Source organism: Delphinapterus leucas, unplaced genomic scaffold (genome assembly GCF_059928025.1).
Source record: "Delphinapterus leucas isolate spDelLeu-1000000601 "Yukka" unplaced genomic scaffold, BTC_Dleu_Yukka2 spDelLeu_asBTCV2_sq25, whole genome shotgun sequence".
Lineage (NCBI taxonomy): Eukaryota > Metazoa > Chordata > Mammalia > Artiodactyla > Monodontidae > Delphinapterus > Delphinapterus leucas.
In genome coordinates this window covers 15,058,721-15,076,547 of record NW_028322234.1, presented here as the reverse complement: position 1 = coordinate 15,076,547, position 17,827 = coordinate 15,058,721, and the positions used below count along the sequence as shown (strand labels likewise).

Genomic DNA, 17,827 nt, shown 5'->3' with positions numbered 1-17,827 from the left:
CCTGATGGACAAACGCACATCTGAGCACTACTCTCCCCACGGCCACGATTTATTATCCACCTGTCAACGCTCTGGGCCCTGCGGCCAACACGACTCTTAATTAAAACATTATGTCTTCCCAGGCTCCCGAGCCTCTGCCCTGTGATGCCAGCACCCAGAGCATGAACGCGGCCCTCGAGGGCCCGCATGCCAGCATCCCCCCAAGCCGAGGGGGTCTGCACGGTGGACCCGACGCCTCATGGCCGCAGATCAGAGATCCAACTGAGTCCCAACGTTCTACTTTTTTATTTTTGGCTGCGCCACACAGAATCTTAGTTCCCCGACCAGGGATCGAACCCCAGCAGTGGAAGTGCAGGGTCCTAACCTCTGGACCGCCATGGAATTCCCTACTTAGAGGGTTTTATACCCAGAATTCCTACAACACACTGCCTGGAATAGCCCGGAGTACCCCCATGATTACCGTCAATGTCTCAGTGCTCTGCCAGGCACAGCCACCGCCCCCCACCAAATCCCTGCCCACTTAACCAGAGCCCTTCAGACACAACCAGGAGACCCCGTGCAGGGGGCAAAGCAGTGGGATTGAACAGGAAGGACACCGCCACAGGGGTGGACACGGGTGCAACGTGGGGAGGGGTTTGGGTTTGGGGGAGGGGTGCAGTGTGACACTGGAGCGTTGGGAGAGGGCTGGGGCCCCCCAGTCTCCACCTTTAGTCATTTGAGATGTCATGAGTGTCTGGCCACACACCCCATGCCCCCAGCCAAAGCTGTTCACAGTAGAGGAGGCTTGAGGGGGCCCAAAAGAGGACAAGGTGCTCACTGGCTGGGGAGGAGGGAATCTGAGAAGACTTCCTGGAGGAGGCTGGAATGCTGGGTGGACTGGAGCTGCAGAGAGGGGTGTGAAAGGTGCTTCAGGCTGGGGGCACAGCTTGGGTAGAGGCGTGGCAGACAGAATGTACCAGGCAGGTGGGGCTGATGCCCCCCCCAAGCTCCTCTCCCCTCTGTGCTTTTCTTCATGTGACCTCCTCCAGCTGCCTCCCAAGATGGCACGTGGTTCCCACTGCAGACTGGGCACTTGAAGCCCCAAGGCGGGAGCCACCTCCTCAGGATCACACAGCACAGCTGGAAGGCTGGCTGGCCCGGAGTAGCAACATCCTAGGTCAGTGTCAGGGACTGGGGCTCCATCAGGAATGTCCCAGGCAGTGGGCAGCAGCTGGGCAGGCCAGTGTTTCACCATCTATGCTGGAAGCCCAGAACCTTAGAACAGCAGGAGGGAGGGGATAAGACAACTTCAATCCAGGCCCCCTCGCAGGGTGAAACACCAGCTCTCTGGCCACTTTTCCTTATTCCCTTTTCCCTAACAGCCCCATGGACAGAAACACCTGCAGCCAGCTCCTCCTTTGAGATGGCCCTGGTGCCCTCCAGGAGGGGCAGGGATAGCCCTTAGCCTGTGGGGAGCTTGGCACTTGGAGCCACCTGGTGGCAGTCTCAGAAATTGCAGGCAAAGAGTGCAATTAAACCAAACCTGCCAACCAAAGCCCACTCTTTGATTGTTAAGGAAGAGGGGTAACAGAGCCCAGAGAGGAGGAGCAATTTGCCCAAGGGCACACAGCAATTCAGGGCAGCATTACTCAGGCCCATGTGTTAGTTCAAAGGTGAGAAGGTAAGGCCAGTGACCCTGCCCCAGGGGCCAGAAGCATATGGGTGTGGAGAAGGGTGATGGTCATCAGAGATGACTCTCTTCTCCTCTCTGAGCCTCAGTTTACCCATCTGTGGTCTCCACAATCTCTAAGGTCCCTTCTGTGTCCCAAATACTGGAGTGACTTACCCAGAGTGAGGTCAAGGCTCCCGGGGGATGTCCCCCGCCACCCCCAGCCTGCTTCTTCAGCCAGCACCTCTGGTCCCCTCGGTCATGGCTCCGCATCCTCCAACACAGATTACCTGCAGGAGGGGGACAGAAAGATACAGGTTGCAGGCCTGTGCAGCCCTCACCTTGGCACTTAAAGCCTCCTGGTCTGCTCGGTGTCCAGCCAATGCATATTGCTGCATCTGCCCAGACTCGCCTCCACCCACGAGACCCTCTCTCTTGCTTCCAGGAAACACTAGAGCTCCAGGAAAATGTTCTGAGCATCCCCTTCTTCACCTCCAGAGATCATACATTCAACGAACATTTATTGAGCACTTACTATGTGCCAGGCACTGAACTGGGGAAACAGCAGTGAATAGGATGGACAACAATGCCCTCACAGAGCTTACAGTCTAGTGGGGGAGATGGGGCAAAAAAAATTAGTAAAGTATTAGTAAAAATAATCAAGGAAGTATAGAGAAAGGTAAAGCAGGGTTAGGGTATGGTGTTGGTGGGATGCCATTTTAAACAGGTGGTCAGGGAAGATTACACTGAGGAGGTAGGATCTGAACAAAAGCCTGAAGGAGCTGAGGAAGGGAAGTGGAAAGCATTGCAGGAGGAAGGAACAGCAGTGCAAAGGCCCTGAGGTAGGACCATGCCTAGAGAGTAGGAGGAACAGTGAGCTGACTCTATCCTAGTTCAGCCTCCACCATCACTCACCATCACTAGACCTCCACCCTGGTCCCTCCACAGTATGTCTTCCCTGTATCAGCCAGAGGGCACCTGTGAGCACCTGAGGCAGGTCCTGCCCCTCCTCTGCCCACAGCCCTCCAGGGCTCTCACCTTCCTGAGGGTAAAAGCCCAAGTCTTCCCCACGGCCCACAAGGCCCTGCATGACCTTCCCTGTCCCCTCCCTGCCCTCCCCTCCTCCCTCTCTCCCCCTCACTCACTTTGCCCCAGAAACACAGGCCTCCTCGCTGTTCCTCCAACACACCAGGCATGGTTCTGCCCCAGGGCCTTTGCACATTTTGTTTCCTCTTCCTGGAATACCCTCCTGCCCACTCTTGTTCTCTTTGTTTAATCAGCTCCTTCACATTGTACTGTGAAATGTCACCTTCTCCGACAGACCTCCCCTGGCCACTGTTGATAGGGTAGCAACACCTCCATCACTCTCAACCTCCCTGCATCTTTCCATAGCACTTATTACAACCTGACATTCAAACGTATGTTTATTTGGTTCCTTGTCTGTCTCTTCCACTGGACTGACTGTGGGCTCCGTGAGGGCAGGCCTGGTCTGTCTGGGTCCCTGCTGGGTTCCAGTGCCGCCCAGCACATGACCCGGCACACAGTAGGCACCCAATAAATGCGTACTGTGTATTGAATATTGACTGTGTAGACGTCTGTGGATCGTCCAGCTGCTAGACTTTGTTTGGCCACTGCCAGGAACACCCTCTCCCAGCCCCAAGTGAGACCCTCCCTCGAGAGGGCCTGGAGAGGCAGGCCCTCCCACCACATCTTGAGCCTCCAGGACTGGCGTCTAAGGCTCCTACTCTCAAAATGTCACCCAGACTTGGTGGACCAAGCCTCTAGGGGCCCAGCGAGCATGACCCCCATAAACTCCAGTGTTACACAGACAGCTCCAGTCCCTACCCCGCCCAGCGCCTCCATCCACTGCCAATCTCGCCAAGCACCAGCCTCCACCATTTTCCCAAAGCTGCCCCAGGGCTCTACATGTGCTGTTCCCCCAGCCCAGCTGCCCTTCTCTGCAGACCCCTCCTTGGGTTGGGAGACCCACTCCTCTCGGGTCATCTTGGCCAGGGGACCTCTTTGGAAACCCCAGACGGCCAGGTCAGAGTGTGGACAGCAAGGGTCAGGATGGGATTGTGGGGAAGGCAGAGGTAGTGGGGGAGATGGATGAACAGAAAAGGAAGAGAGACACACACAGAGAGAAAAACAGCAGAGACAGAAATGGGCAGAGACACAGAGAGACAGAGAGATATAGAGAGACAGAGACAGAAAGAAGGAAAGGAAATAAACAGGGACAGTGTCACAGAGAGAGGGAGAGACAGGAGACAAAGAGAGATCGTGAGAAGGACCGGTGAGGCTGGAGAGAGGCAGACAGAGCGAGAGAAAAGAAGAAAGCCTGCAGGGGGAATCGAGCCAGGTTCCTGGCCTTTCTCAGTGCCGGGCGCTCTCCAAGGAGTCCACAAGTACGAGAAGGATCCCCAGTCCGCCCTTCCGCAACCATCCCACGCACTCCACCCTGACCCCAGCTAGGCCCTCCTGGCCTCCCCCCCGTCCCTGACCCACTTCCCAATCCACCGGGGACGCCAGCCAGGCACTCCTGTGCCCCACCGTCTCCCCCCACGCATTCCCCATCCAGGACCCCAGCCAGGCCCTCCTGTGCCCCCCAAGCCCCGCCCATCCTGACCCACCTCCCACCCCACCGGGGACGCCAGCCAGGCCCTCCTGTGCCCCGCCGTCTCCCCCCAGCCCTGACTCACCCCTCACCGGGGATCCCAGCCAGGGCCCCCGATCCCAGGTCGCCCCCCAGTCCCCTCCCCCGGCCACCTGGGGTCGCTGACGAGCAGCAGCACCGAGCCGTCCTGCAGGCGCACGTCGCGCACTGTCTGGTGGTCGTCCAGCCGCCGTGCGTTGTAGTAGAAGGTGCGCTTCCAGGAGCTCACGCCCTGGCCCACGAGCTGGGCGCGCAGGTCGCTGAGCGTGTCCCGCGGCCGCACCGTGAGCGGCAGCAGCAGCGCCTCGTCCGCTAGGTGCACCTGGATGTGGTAGCGCTTCCAGCGCGACAGGCCCCGCCGCAGCCCCTCCATGGTCCCCGCCGGACACTCGGACCCGGCCCGGGCCCGCGGACCCGGCCCGGGCCCCGTGCGCCCTCCGCACCCGCCCAACCGGCCCGGCCGCCCGCTCCCGCCGCGCCCGCGCCCGCGCCCGCGCCCAGCCTGCCCGGGCACGCCCAGCTCGCAGACTGGAGGCCCCACGAGGGCGGGGCGCGGCGGGTGGATCTGCGGGCCCCTAGCCCCCACCCGCAGACGCCCCTTAGTTTCCGTCGACCTGTATTAAGTGCCTACTGCGAGCCAGGTGGATGGAGGCGCCCCGGGTGACCCGGGACAAAACGCACGAAAAGGAGCCGCATCATAAAGATAAATATGTAAATGCACAGTGCATCCGATCGTGGGAAGTGCCAGGGAGGGACCAGAAGAGGAAGAGAGCTCGAGACTGGCCGGCTATTTTAGGGATCAAGGTCAAGGGAGGCCTCTCTGTGGAGGTGGCATTTGAATGGAGATCTGAAGGAGGAATGAGCCAACCACGCAAAGAGTCATGATCAAGAGTACTTACTGCAGGCTGAGATGGGAACAGCCTGTGCAAAGGTCCTGGGGCAGGACAGAGCCTGCCTGTTGGAGGAACAGCGAGGAGGCCTGTGTGGCTGGAGCAGAGTGAGCGAGGGGGAGACAGGGAGGAGGGGGGGGTCAGGGAGGGGATGGGGCAGGTCATGTAGGACCTTGTGGGCCACAGGGAGGACCTGGGCTTTTATCCCAAGGGAGGTGGGAGCCCTGGAAGGAAGTGTCTGTGGTTTGTATTTGTCACTCACATATTTGACTCTCATTTACTCCCTTATTTCCTTCAAGACTTATTCAACCAGTACTTATTCTGTGTCCGGGCTGGGCTGGGCGATGCTGGGCACCAGAGAAATCCCAGTTGAGGGTGAAGGACACAGAAGGGCCCTGCCCTCAACGGTCACCCAGTTGAGGGTGAAGGACACAGAGCTGGACACAGACACTCCCAGTCCTATGTGGTCAGGGTTTGAGTAGTAGGAGAGACCCCAGGCTGGGAAAGGCCAGTAGTGGGGAGATGGCTTTCCAGATGAGTAGGCATTGGAGCCCTGGGGCTTTGACAGTTGAGTAGAAGTTCAACACTCCCACCAAGGAGGTACCTGCCCATGATCACCAACTATATAGTTCACTGTGTGCCTAGTGGGGAGAAGCAAGAGTCAAGGCTTGTGGTCAGTGACAGTCAGGGGAGGCTTCCATGCTGTCCTCCCCTCCCCCTTGCAACCCCTTTCTCAGGCCCCGCCAGCCTCTCCAGTCTTACTTATCTAAGGACCCTCTTCCTGAAAGCCTTCCTTGACTGCTGCCTGCCCCTCTCCACAGCCATACCTACCAGGACAGGACTGACCAGTTCTGGGTATCCAGAATGTTGACTTGACCTCAGAGATTTAGTCTGTACTTAGAAGCTAGTTACGATGGAGCCCAGTGGGAACTCCTCCTCCAGGAGTGGCCAAGAGTGGGGGAGGGAGGCTGAGGCCAGAACAGGGCAGTGGGCAAATCAAGGGCTCTAATGCCAACCCTGACCCTTGGAAGTTCCTCAGGAAGGAACTTAACCTCCCTGGGCCTCGATATTACCATCTGTCCAATGGGGTTGTTATGAGAGTAAATTACTGCACATAAGCACTTAGAAATGTTCCTGAAGCATAGTTGCTGGCTAATTGGCTATGCTGAGAGTCAAGTGCAATTGAAAAGCAAATAAAAACAAAAATAGCAAGCAGGAAAAAAAAAAACATGGGCTAAGTGCCAGATGGCCTTCTAGGTACATGATTTAAAAAAATAATAATAAAAGCTTCCTTTAATTCTCACATGACACTATTATCTCCCATTTTACAGATGAGTAACGTGAGGCTCAGAGAGAGTGACTTCCCTGAGGATACACAGTGAAAAATGGCAGAGCCAGGATTTGAAGCCTAGCCACCTGGTTTCAGTCATCATGCTATTGTCCACTTACTACACAGCTTCTTAGACAACCATCAGATTTCAGATGGAGATTTTAAAGGTAGCTAAGAGCAAAATTAATTTCAGATGGATCACCCACCAACCAAACAAAAAAAAAAAAAAGAGAGAGAGAGAGAAACTATTAAACTACTAGAAGAAAATGTGCAAGTTAAAAATAATAATAATCCCAGTGTGTTGAAGCATGACATGACACCTTTAATGATTTAAAAGATTAATAACTGACCACAGGACTTCCCTGGTGGCGCAGTGGTTAAGAATCCGCCTGCCAATGCAGAGGACACGGGTTCGAGCCCTGGTCCGGGAAGATCCCACATGCCGTGGAGCAACTAAGCCCATGTGCCACAACTACTAAGCCTGAGCTCTAGAGCTTGCGAGCCACAACTACTGAAGCCCGTGCGCCTAGAGCCCGTGCTCTGCAACAAGAGAAGCCATGGCAATGAGAAGCCCACACACCACAACAAAGAGTAGCCCCCGCTCACCACAACTAGAGAAAGCCCACGCGCAGCAACAAAGACCCAACACAGCCAAAAATAAATAAATAAATAAAATAAATTTTTTAAAAAAGATTAATAACTGACCACAGGACATCCCTGGTGGCGCAGTGGTTAAGAATCCGCCTGCCAATGCAGAGGACACAGGTTTGAGCCCTGGTCCAGGAAGATCCCACATGCCGTGGAGCAACAAAGCCCATGCGCCACAACTACTGAGCCCGTGTGCCACAACTACTGAAGCCCGTGCGTCTAGAGCCCGTGCTCCGGAACAAGAGAAGCCACCACAATGAGAAGCCTGTGCACCGCAATGAAGAGTAGCCCTCGCTCGCCGCAAGCAGAGAAAGCCTGCGCACAGCAACGAAGACCCAACGCAGCCAAAAACAAACAAATAAATAAATAAATATTTTAAAAAAGATTAATAACTGACCACATACAAATGTAAAATTCCTACACACACACAAACACACACAAATACTAGAAGGTCAATCAACAAAGGAAAACTTTTCCGAGACATGATAGACAAAAGACTGATTTCCTTAATATGTAAAAATCTTCCAGGTATCAATAAGGGCCAACAATTCAATAGAAAAAGAGGCAAAGGACATGAACAGTTTCTGAAAAGGAAATACAAATGTCTTCCAAGCATATGAAAGGGAGTTCATTCTCACGCATGGTAAGGTCAATATAAAATAAAACTACCATGAAATACTTTTAAAAAATCTACCACGTTGCTAAGGATGAAAAAGTTTGATAATTCACCATGTTGCTGGGGTTTGGGGAAAAGAGCAATATTATGCATTGGGGTTTGGAGTGTGAAATGGCATAATCTCTCTGATAATAGCTATTGAAATGAGAAGTCGCTATATCCCTTCTGGGACTCTACCCAGGTGCCCAAGGATGGATTACAGTACAACACACACGCTGAGCAATTTACATGTAATCCACAAGGAAACCTGAGGCTGATCTCACTGAACAGAGGAGGGAAACTGAGGCCCAGACGAGGGACAGAATGAGGGCCCAGGCTGGTGTACACTGTGTCAGGGAGAGTGGGCCGGCTGGCTCTACCTGTGGCACTGGGTCACCACGGTCCCAGCCACCTCCCTTGTCAGGCTAAGCTCCAGGTTTCAGGCAACACACCTGCTGGTGTTTAGAACAGGTCAGAGCAAGACCCAGAGACACTCGGCTTTAACATATGGAGGCCAAGCTAGCCGCGCTGAGCTCTGTGAGTGCTGGGTGCCAGTTCCAATTAATTCTGACTTTCTCATTAAGCCGTTAGGAAAAGCCAGGTGGCTCCGGGCAGTAGGCCCTCTGCCTAGGCCGCTGGATTAGAGGGATCATGGTTTCTGCCTCGAGACACTGTATTATCTGTCACGGGCGATTATGGAAGACCCAAGCGGGCAGTGACAAGCTCGGTGAATCCCTGAGTTCTGGGACCTGGGAGGCTCAGAATCATGGGATCTCCAAAATCATGGACTCCCAGAATCTTGGCGTGCCCGGCATTCTAGATCCTCAAAACAGTCTCCCCTCCTCCCGAACATTTTAGAATCCTAGAGGGAATTCCCTGGTGGTCCAGTGGTTAGGACTCAGCACCTTTACTGTCGGGGCCCAGGTTCGATCCCTGATCAGGGAACTAAGATCCCCCAAGCCATGCAGCATGGCCAAAAAAAAAAAAAGAATCCTAGAGCAGGCGTCCTGAATGGCATTCAACACATCACTTCTGGCTGTCTTGCAGGGAAGAGAATGCATGGATCGTCAGAGGCAGAAGGCATATGTGTGGATGGGGGCCTGCATCCCACCAGTACTGCAGGCAGATAGGAAGGGAGGGTCGGCGCTGTGCTAACTTGCCCCTATCTGTGACATACCCACTGAATTTGGCATTGCCCAATTCTCGAATCACAGATAGCCTCTTGTGACACAGGCTTCTTACCTAGACTTGTCCCCTTGGATCAGAGGTCTCTCAAACTGGAAGCCCAGAGGCTGAATGTGTTTTTGTTTTTCTGGGGCTGGAGGCCCACATAATGTTTACAAGAAGAACTTGTGAATGATTTTTTCCATATAAGGAGCTCCATTGGATACAGTGCAATACTACTCAGCCATTAAAAAAAAAAAAGAATGAAATAATGCCATTTGCAGCAACATGGATGCATCTAGAAATTATCATACTAAGTGAAGTAAGTCAGACAGAGAAAGACAAATACCATATGACATCACTTGTATGTGGAATCTAAAACATGCCACAGATCAACCTGTCTACGAAACAGAAACTGACTCACAGACATAGAGAACAGACTTGTGGTTGGCAAGGGGGTGGGGGGATGGGGGAGGGATGGATTAGGAGTTTGGGGTTAGCAGATGCAAACTATTCTATATAGAATGGATAAACAACAAGGTCCTACTGTATAGCACAGGGAACTATGTTCAATATCCTGGGATAAACCACAATGGAAAAGAATATAAAGAAGAATGTATATATGCATATAAGTGAGTCACTTTGCTGTACAGCAGAAATTAACACAACATTGTAAATCAACTATACATCAATAAAAAAAAATTTTTTTAAAAGATGCTCCATTGGGCCCCCAATCCAAGTGGCATCTGTGGACCCTCCAGGGATTATAGGGATGTGAATTCCCTATAACCCTAGGTCCAACTCACTCCTTGAGTGAGTTTGCTCTCCCTAGACAGTGATGGTACTAACTTTATATCCTCCTTTTAAGATCAAGAAAGTGAGTCCCAGGAGCATCTGTTTGCCAAGGTCCCCCACCTCCCAGGGAGAAGCTGAAAAGGCTGTGGAAAAAGCGAATGGACGTCCCATCAAGCTTTACAAATAGTTATCCCATGGGGTCCCTGCCACCAATCCTATGAGGTCTGTGCTTGTTATCCCATTTCTCAGATGACAACACTGAGTCTTGGAGAGGGAAATCACTTTCCCAAAGCCACACCTGAAGGTAGAGCTCCTGGAACATGGCAGGAGTGAGTTAATGGAAAGGCTCAGGGTGCCTCTCTATCTGGAGGTGGTGCAAAAAGGAAAATGTGGTGCTTGGGGGTGGCTTTGGGAAGGGTGTGGAGAGGAGATTGGATTTCCGTCTAAAGGCAATGAGGAGCCATGGGAGTGTTTGAAGCAAGGGCGTGGCATAATCTAATTCATATGTTAGAAATGTCCCTAACAGGACTTCCCTGGTGGTCCAGTGGTTAAGACTCCGTGCTTCCAGTGCAGGGGACACAGGTTCGATCCCTGGTCAGGGAAGTTCCACATGCTGCTCTGTGCAGCCAAAAAAAAAAAAAGAAAAAGAATTGTTCCTGACAGTGCTGAATCCAGTTCAGAAGATGGATACATTTTCTCAGCTAAGGATCTGAGAAGGGCTTTGTCTCAGGTCAAAATGCTCTCTTCCTAGCTACTATTTCTTGGACCCATCTGTCCCCCTCCACTGGGTTTTCATAAGGAATTCACTGCTAGGATGTCTGACAAATGAGGATTCTTCATGGTCCCTGTTAATAAATTGTGTTATTCCAGTTTAGCTCTATTAGAAACAAAGGCTATTTACCACTAACATTTTTAAAGTGGCATCCTTTATATATAAAGAGTTGTGAGAAATAAATAAGAAAAGAGACATGCAAAGAACATGGATGCCACTTTGAACACACAAAAGACATAGATGGGACATTGTAAAAAAAGAAGTGAAACAAAAAAAAAGACGAAGACTTTTACATGAAAATGTGTCTAACCACTCTAGAATTCTCACTATAATAGTCAAAAAAGATATCTGATCATATTAGATTCTGTGAGGCTACAAGGCAATTGACATTCACCTCTGTTACTGTGTAAGTTAGTACTATCTTTCTGGAAGGTAAGATGGCAAAATTATCGAAAGCAAATTGATGGATAGTAACTAATTATCATGACTCACCATTGTTGAGTGACAAATGAACTTCATTTATTATGTTTTTCCCACTAGAACACAAAGTCCGCTAAGGCAGGCATCCTTGTCTGTTTTGTTCACTGCTGAGTCCCTGGTGTATGGGACAGCAACTGGCTTTGATTTATATACCCAGCATGATCTAATCTTCTCATTTTTCTGTACAGTGAAGTTTGAGAACCAGTGGACTAGACCAAAAGGGAAGTTTGTGTGGAGGCAGATATCTGAGTATCCACTTATTTGGGTCCTTAAGACAACCCTCAGATCCCTAGTGGTGAGTGGAGAGTTCTCAGGGGCTCCCACTGACCAATGGGTTAATGGATGTGTTTGTAGTTAAAAGGATCAAAAGAGATGATTTCTGATACTTACTAAGTCCTTAGGCTGTGTGCCAGGCAGTGTTTGCATTGGTCGTGTGTGTGTGTGTGTGTGTGTGTGTCTTGGGGTGTGTATCTAGCTGGTCTCTGTGTGTGTCTTGTTTTGTCTCAAGGTGTGTGTGGTGTTTGTGTGTGTGTGAGGGGCTGTGGGCATCTCTGTGTGTCTGATATCTCCTCAACTCACTTAATCACTTCACAGCAATGCTATGAGGCTGGTATTAATTTCAGGCTCGTTTCACAGATGAGGAAACTGAGTCCACAGCATGAAAGTAGCACAAAGTAGGTGCTTGGGTTTAGCAGAACCTAAATTTTGCTCAGTCAGCTCCATGAACACCCATCCTTGTCGCTCCAGGGAGCACTTCCTCTAGCATCCCAGTAGAGACTCTGGGCACCAGTAAGTCTCCATAAATGTTTTGGTTCTCAAATTTCTTGGGTGACTCCGTGCAGAGCTGCCAGGGAAGGTGAGAGAAGAGAGTGTCAGGTTTCTGGGGGCATGGAGATACCAGACACACAGAGACGCCCACAGAACCCCCCCACACACACAAACACCACACACACCTTGAGACAAAACAAGACACACACAGAGACCGTCTAGATACACACCCCAAGACACACACACACACACACACACACACAAGACCAATGCAAACACACTCCAAGACAAACACAGATACGCACAGGAGACACGCACAGAGCCTTGGCGGGGGGTGTCCAGGTTATGGGGGCTGTGGACACCCTCGATCCCTGCGGAAGCCCCTATTCCAACCTCCACCTCCGTCTCCACTCTGGGGTCCAGGGCCTCCCGCTAAGGCGGCAGTGGAGCAATAGAGCAACCGCAGGCAGAGAGAAAGGGACTCGGGCTGCAGGAAGCGCCAGGCAGGGACGGCTGCGGTGCAGCGTGTGGCTCTCTGGCGCCACCCGGTGGGCACAGGGGGCATAGCAGCCCCCGTGGCTCAACATCTCTGCGGGTCTGTGGGTCCCCGGGTATCCATCGGTGTCAGCTTTCTCTCTCTCTGAGTCTGTGTGTCTCTATTTCTCTGTGTTTCAGTCTCTGTCTTTCTTCTCTGTGCGTTGCTGCCTCTTTTTCCTTCTGTGTCTGTCTCTCTACAGCTCTGTTTCTTTTGTATCTCTCCATCTCTGTCTCCCTCTCTCTCCCACCCTTCCCCCCACCTCTTCGTCTATAACTAAGCTACCCCCCCCATTAGCGACATCCCCTGTGCCCTGTCCCCCCATGGCATCTTGGCACTTCCTGCCATTCATGACGCAGTCCAGGTGGAGAGTGATGACCAATTTCATCAGCTTTGTAGCCTGCCTGCTCCTACTTCCTATATTCTGGTCCTTGTGGAGGGGACCCCATGCCTGCAGGCTGCACGGGGTTCCCCTGCTGTTATCTTTGTCCAGATAACCTGGCCATGAGCTCACCTTCCACAGGGCTGGCGGCTGCTGGCTCCCCAGAGGCAGAAAGTGCTGGTTGCATGGGGGGTGGGGGGCAGGGACAGTGAATATTTGGACCCCCAAGCAAGGAAGGGCCCAGGGAGAGACAGTGATGGACACCCTTGAACCCTGCTGAAACATGCCATGGCCTGTGGGCTGGTGGCCTGATCCCTGACCTGCCCAGGACTTCGGAGACCACTCTGACCCCAAGTCACCCACATTCCTGTTTGCTGAGTTCCTCCAAGGTGCTGCACCTCTTCCTTCCTGGGGGCTCCTGCACATTCTGTTCCCTCTCCTGGAATGCCCTTCCAGTCACCTCCTTCAGGAAGCCAGGCTCACTCCACCTTCTGCTTGAAACCCTCCCTTGGGCTCCAAAGAGCAGATCTGTCTCAGTCATGGTCACTGCTGTGTCCCTGGCACAGAACCTGACACACAGGAAATGTCTTTGGCTCTAAACAGATAAGCTCTCTTGAGCCCAGCTCTCCCATCTTGCCTTGCTGGGGGTGTGGGCCTTGGCCTAATGGGCTGCTTGTCACTCTGTGCCCTGTTTTCCCAAGGACAGGGGGTGAGGGGACTTTTTCTGGGCCACCTGTGAAACCTGCCCTGCTGGGTCTCATTTCAGCCGAGTCTGTAAATATTTGGTCCACCATGGCTGGCAGCATCCAAGCAGAGGAAGCTTCAGTGCGTTTTATGAGCCTCCCCACAGGGGGCCAATGTGAGGTTTCTGTGGCTGAGTATGTGGGGCGCCCGACAGTTTCACGGCTGGTTGGCACGAGGTGGGTCTGACTGCAGGATTGGAAGCAGCTGCGAGGCACCATCAGTGGCTGCTGGCACTTAACCCCACAGCTTGCAGCTTGGCAGAGGCCCAAACAGCGCCTCTTGTTTGAAAAACTGTTAATGCAACATTATAGATCACATCTGTGGTGGGAATGGGGGCCGATCCGACCCCTTCCCCAAGTCTGCAAGGAGGCGGAAGGCCCCAGTTTAGACCTGGCTCTTCTAGGAGAATGAACTGCAACCACAATCATTGGCTAAGCACCCACTAGATGCTAGGTACCGTACAAAGCATTTTAATTTTATTTATTTGCTGGCCATGTCTCGCAATGTGTGGGGTCTTAGTTCCCTGACCAGGGATCGAACCCGTGCCCCCTGCAGTGAAGCACGGAGTCTTAACCACTGGACCACGAGGGAAGTCCCGCAAAGCGCTTTAAATGCATCATCTCCTTGGGTCCTCAGAAATCCCCCTGCCCATTTTACAATGAGAAAACTCAGGTGTTCAAAGTAACTGGCTCAACGTCATCCAGGTGGCAAAGGGCTGAGCTGGGATTATTTATTCTCCAGCCTGGCTTGATCTCACATAAATCACCTGGCCCGCACCTCCCCGACAGGGCCGCGGTGAAGATCCCCTGGAAACCTCTTCTCAACAGTCAGCATCCCAGGAGTGACTGGAGGCAGGGCCTGAATCAGATCAGTAGATCAGAATTGGGGCCTGGGAACCTGAATTTTAAACAAGGACCTCCTGGGGAATTCCCTGGTGGTCCAGTGGTTAGCGCTTTCACTGCCAGGGCCCGGGTTCAATCCCTGGTCAGGGAACTAAGACCCCGCAAGCTGCGTGGCACGGCCAAAAATTTTTTTAAAAATTAAACAAGCACCTCCCTCCACCCCCAGGTAACTCTTGCTAGAGGTGTTCCTTTGTCCTTCCTCAGGAACAGCAGCCTTACTACTGCACACGTCCCAGCTTTTGCAGAGCTCCCTCTCAATTTCAGCAGGGATCATCTGCCACCTGGCGTTTACTGAAGGCACTACAAGATTTGATGTCCCGTCAGACATTCTAAACTAGGGGAATTTTCTGCCAGGCCCTGTAAGACCCAATAGGCCAGACGAGGAATAAAGTGTTCTGAAAACTTGAAGATACAGAATTTTTGTGTTCTTTCTCTCTTTCTCCTTCCCGTAGATTCGATAAGCATTTACTATGTGTCTCCCACATTCCAGGTGTATTAACCAACCATGTCTTGATTTTCTGGTTTTTTGATCCTGTGAACCGTGTGACCGAAGTAGGGATGGTCTAACCTCTGGAGGATGCGGGTGGGGCAGCACTGGGAGAACTCAGTAGAGACCCTGTCCCTCAACCTGCAAACCAGTTAAAAAGCACCACATCCCCACGAACTGACAACTTTGTGGCTGTACTTTAAAAAACTCGAAAGTCTTTTTAGACCCTTGCATTTGAAATTATTTAACTAAGAGTTAATGCATGCAATCTGAGACTGGCAATCACCATGCAGGCTTGGGAATTCCTGCATAGTGAGAAAATTTAACCTAGAAACTGTTTTGAAATGTAATGAAATCTTTATGAATACAAAATTTAGCAGTTGACGAAGCTGACACATTTTTTGTAAATGTGGAGACATTTGATAAGGTATTCATTCTGATGTTGCAGTTTTCTCTTTGTATTTTTGGAGCCGATCGTTTCTTAGCTCTTCCTCCCCAGGCCTCAAAATATCTTACAGGTCTCCCGGAAAGCACGAGCACCCTAGGCCCTCTTCCTGCAGTACTCCCAGGGCCTGCCAACACGTATTGAGCACTTACTGTATGCCAGGAGCAATTCTGAGCTTTTTTATGTATATCAGCTAATTTAATCTTTGCAAAGACCCTCTATGGTAAATACTATCATATTTCCAGTGAAGGAAGCCAAAGCAGGGAGGAACTATTAACTCCCCATGGGCAGATAGGTAGGTTGGATTCCAAGCCATCTCCCGAGGCTACTCCACTGGCTCTCACTCCTGACACCGAACAGCCCCCACCTCAACCTTTAAAACATTTTTTTAAATTGTGGCAAAATACACGTAACATAAAAATTTGCCATCTTATACATGCACCCCTACATTCGTTCACAGCAGCACAATTCACAATAGCCAAGACATGGAAACTACCTAAATGCCCATTGACAGATGAATGGATAAAGAAGATGTGGTACATATATACACAAAGGAGTATTACTCAACCATAAAAAAGAATGAAATAATGCCATCTGCAGCAACGACATGGATGGACCTAGAGATTATCACACTAAGTGAAGTAAGTCAGAAAAAGAAAGACAAATATATGATATCGCTTATATGTGGAATCTAAAATATGCCACACCTGAACCTATCTGCGAAACAGAAACAGACTCACAGACATAGAGAACAGACTTGTGGTTGCCAAGGGGAGGAGGGGTGGGCTGGGAGTTGGGGTTAGCAGATGGAAACTATTGTATATAGGATGGATAAACAGCAAGGTCCTACTGTATAGCACAGGGACTATACTCAATATCCTGTAGCAAACCATAATGGAAAAGAATATGAAAAGGAATACACATAACTGAATCACTTTGCTGTACAGCAGAAATTAACACAGTATTGTAAGTCAACTATACTTCAATAACATTTTTTAGAAAATTTATCATCTTAACCATTTTTAAGTGCACAACTCAGCGGCATTAAGCACATTCACATTGTCCTGCAACCATTCCCACCATCCATCTCCAGAACTTTCTCAGCTCCCCAAACTGAAACTCTGTCCCCATTGAACACTGACTCCCCATACCCTCCCCCAGCCCCCACCATCTACCTGCTGTCTCTATGGATGTGACTCCTCTAGGGACCTCCTATGAATGGAATCAGTATTTGTCCTTGTTTCTGGTTTCTCTCACTGAGCACCATGTCAAGGTTCATCCCTGTTGTAGCAGGTGTCAGAATCTCCTTCCTTTTGAAGGCTAATATTCCACTGTATGGTTGGACCACAATTCGTTTATCCATACTACTACACACCCATTAGGATGGCTATTATTTAAGAAAACAAACACACCCAGAAGACAAGTGTTGGTGAAGATGTAGAGACACTTGGAACCCTCGTGCAGGGCTGGTGGGAATGTAAGATGGGGCAGCCGCTGTGGAAAACAGCCTGGTGGTTCCTCAAAAGTTAAACATAGAATTACCATATAAGCCAGGAATTTCACTCCCAGGTATACACCCAGGAGAATAGAAAACAGCTGTGCAAAGACCTACAGGCAAACTTGTCTTTATAGCAGCATGATTCATAGGAGCCAAAAGGTGGAAACCACCCAAGTGTCCATTAGCAGATACTTTTTATAACAAATCTTTTCTTCCACCTGCCTTTTCTCTCCTGAAATAAAAATCTGAATATAACCTAATGACAGTTAAAAAAACAAAAAACAACCAGCAACCCAACCATATGATGCTCTATCAGATACAAGCAGAAGAAATAAAAAGAAAATAATGTCTGATAAGTGCTATCTAATTTAGCCTGTCAACGCTGGGGCACAAGCCCCGGTTATATCATGGACAAGATGAAGTGCTCAGACGCATGGGTCTATTCAGACGTTTCATCTCAGACAGAAGCAGCAGGGGAGGTGTTTAGACCCCGCAGGTCTGTTCACAGAAACGGTGAACAACTCTTGGTAAGGTTCTGGACTAAATGACAAGCCGTTTTCCCTCAATTTATCCAGAAGTTGCACTCCTGAAAAATCTGTATGTATGAAAACTGTAAACTGTGTCCCCCCTCCAAATTCACATGTTGAGGTCCTGGCCCCCAGGACCTTGGGATGTGACTGTATTTGAAGACAAGGCCTGTACAGAGGTAATCAAGTTCAAATGAGGTCAGTAGGGTGGGCCCTAAATCCAGTCTGAAATTCAGACGCAGACACACACACACACAGGGAGAAGGCTGGGTGAAGGAGGTAGAGACGGGGTGATGGACGTACAAGTCAAGGGATGCCAAAGACTGCCAGCTGCCACCAGAGTTTGGGAAAGGGCCTAGAACAGATCCCCCTCCCTACCCTCCGCCCCCACCCCCACCCCCCAGCCTCAGAAGGAACTAGCCCTGCTGACACCTGATCAAGCACTCCTGGCCTCCAGAACTGGGAGAGGATAAATTTCCCTTGTTTATATCACCCAGTCTGTCA

The 17,827-nt window shown here is 50.9% G+C and overlaps 1 protein-coding gene across 2 annotated transcripts; it reads right to left on the bottom strand.

The window, feature by feature from the left end:
* Positions 1–269: 269 nt before the first annotated feature.
* On the bottom strand, positions 270–4,785 carry TINCR (TINCR ubiquitin domain containing). Of its 2 annotated transcripts, XM_089905604.1 has the most exons (4): positions 4,415–4,785; positions 2,184–2,256; positions 1,826–1,938; positions 270–1,254 (listed from the first exon to the last, which is right to left on the bottom strand). In XM_089905604.1, the coding sequence occupies exons 1-2, from the start codon at positions 4,672–4,674 to the stop codon at positions 2,250–2,252; spliced, it is 267 nt and encodes an 88-aa protein (XP_089761730.1). In that variant the 5' UTR covers positions 4,675–4,785; the 3' UTR covers positions 270–1,254; positions 1,826–1,938; positions 2,184–2,249. The 2 variants fall into 2 exon arrangements, with proteins under 2 accessions (XP_089761730.1, XP_089761731.1); XM_089905605.1 differs by lacking the exon at positions 2,184–2,256 and having other exon boundaries at positions 4,415–4,782.
* Positions 4,786–17,827: the final 13,042 nt, after the last annotated feature.

Coding starts and splice junctions, on each gene's coding strand:
- TINCR (XM_089905604.1), bottom strand. CDS start 4,674: ATGGAGGGGCTGCGGCGGGGCCTGTCGCGCTGGAAGCGCTACCACATC.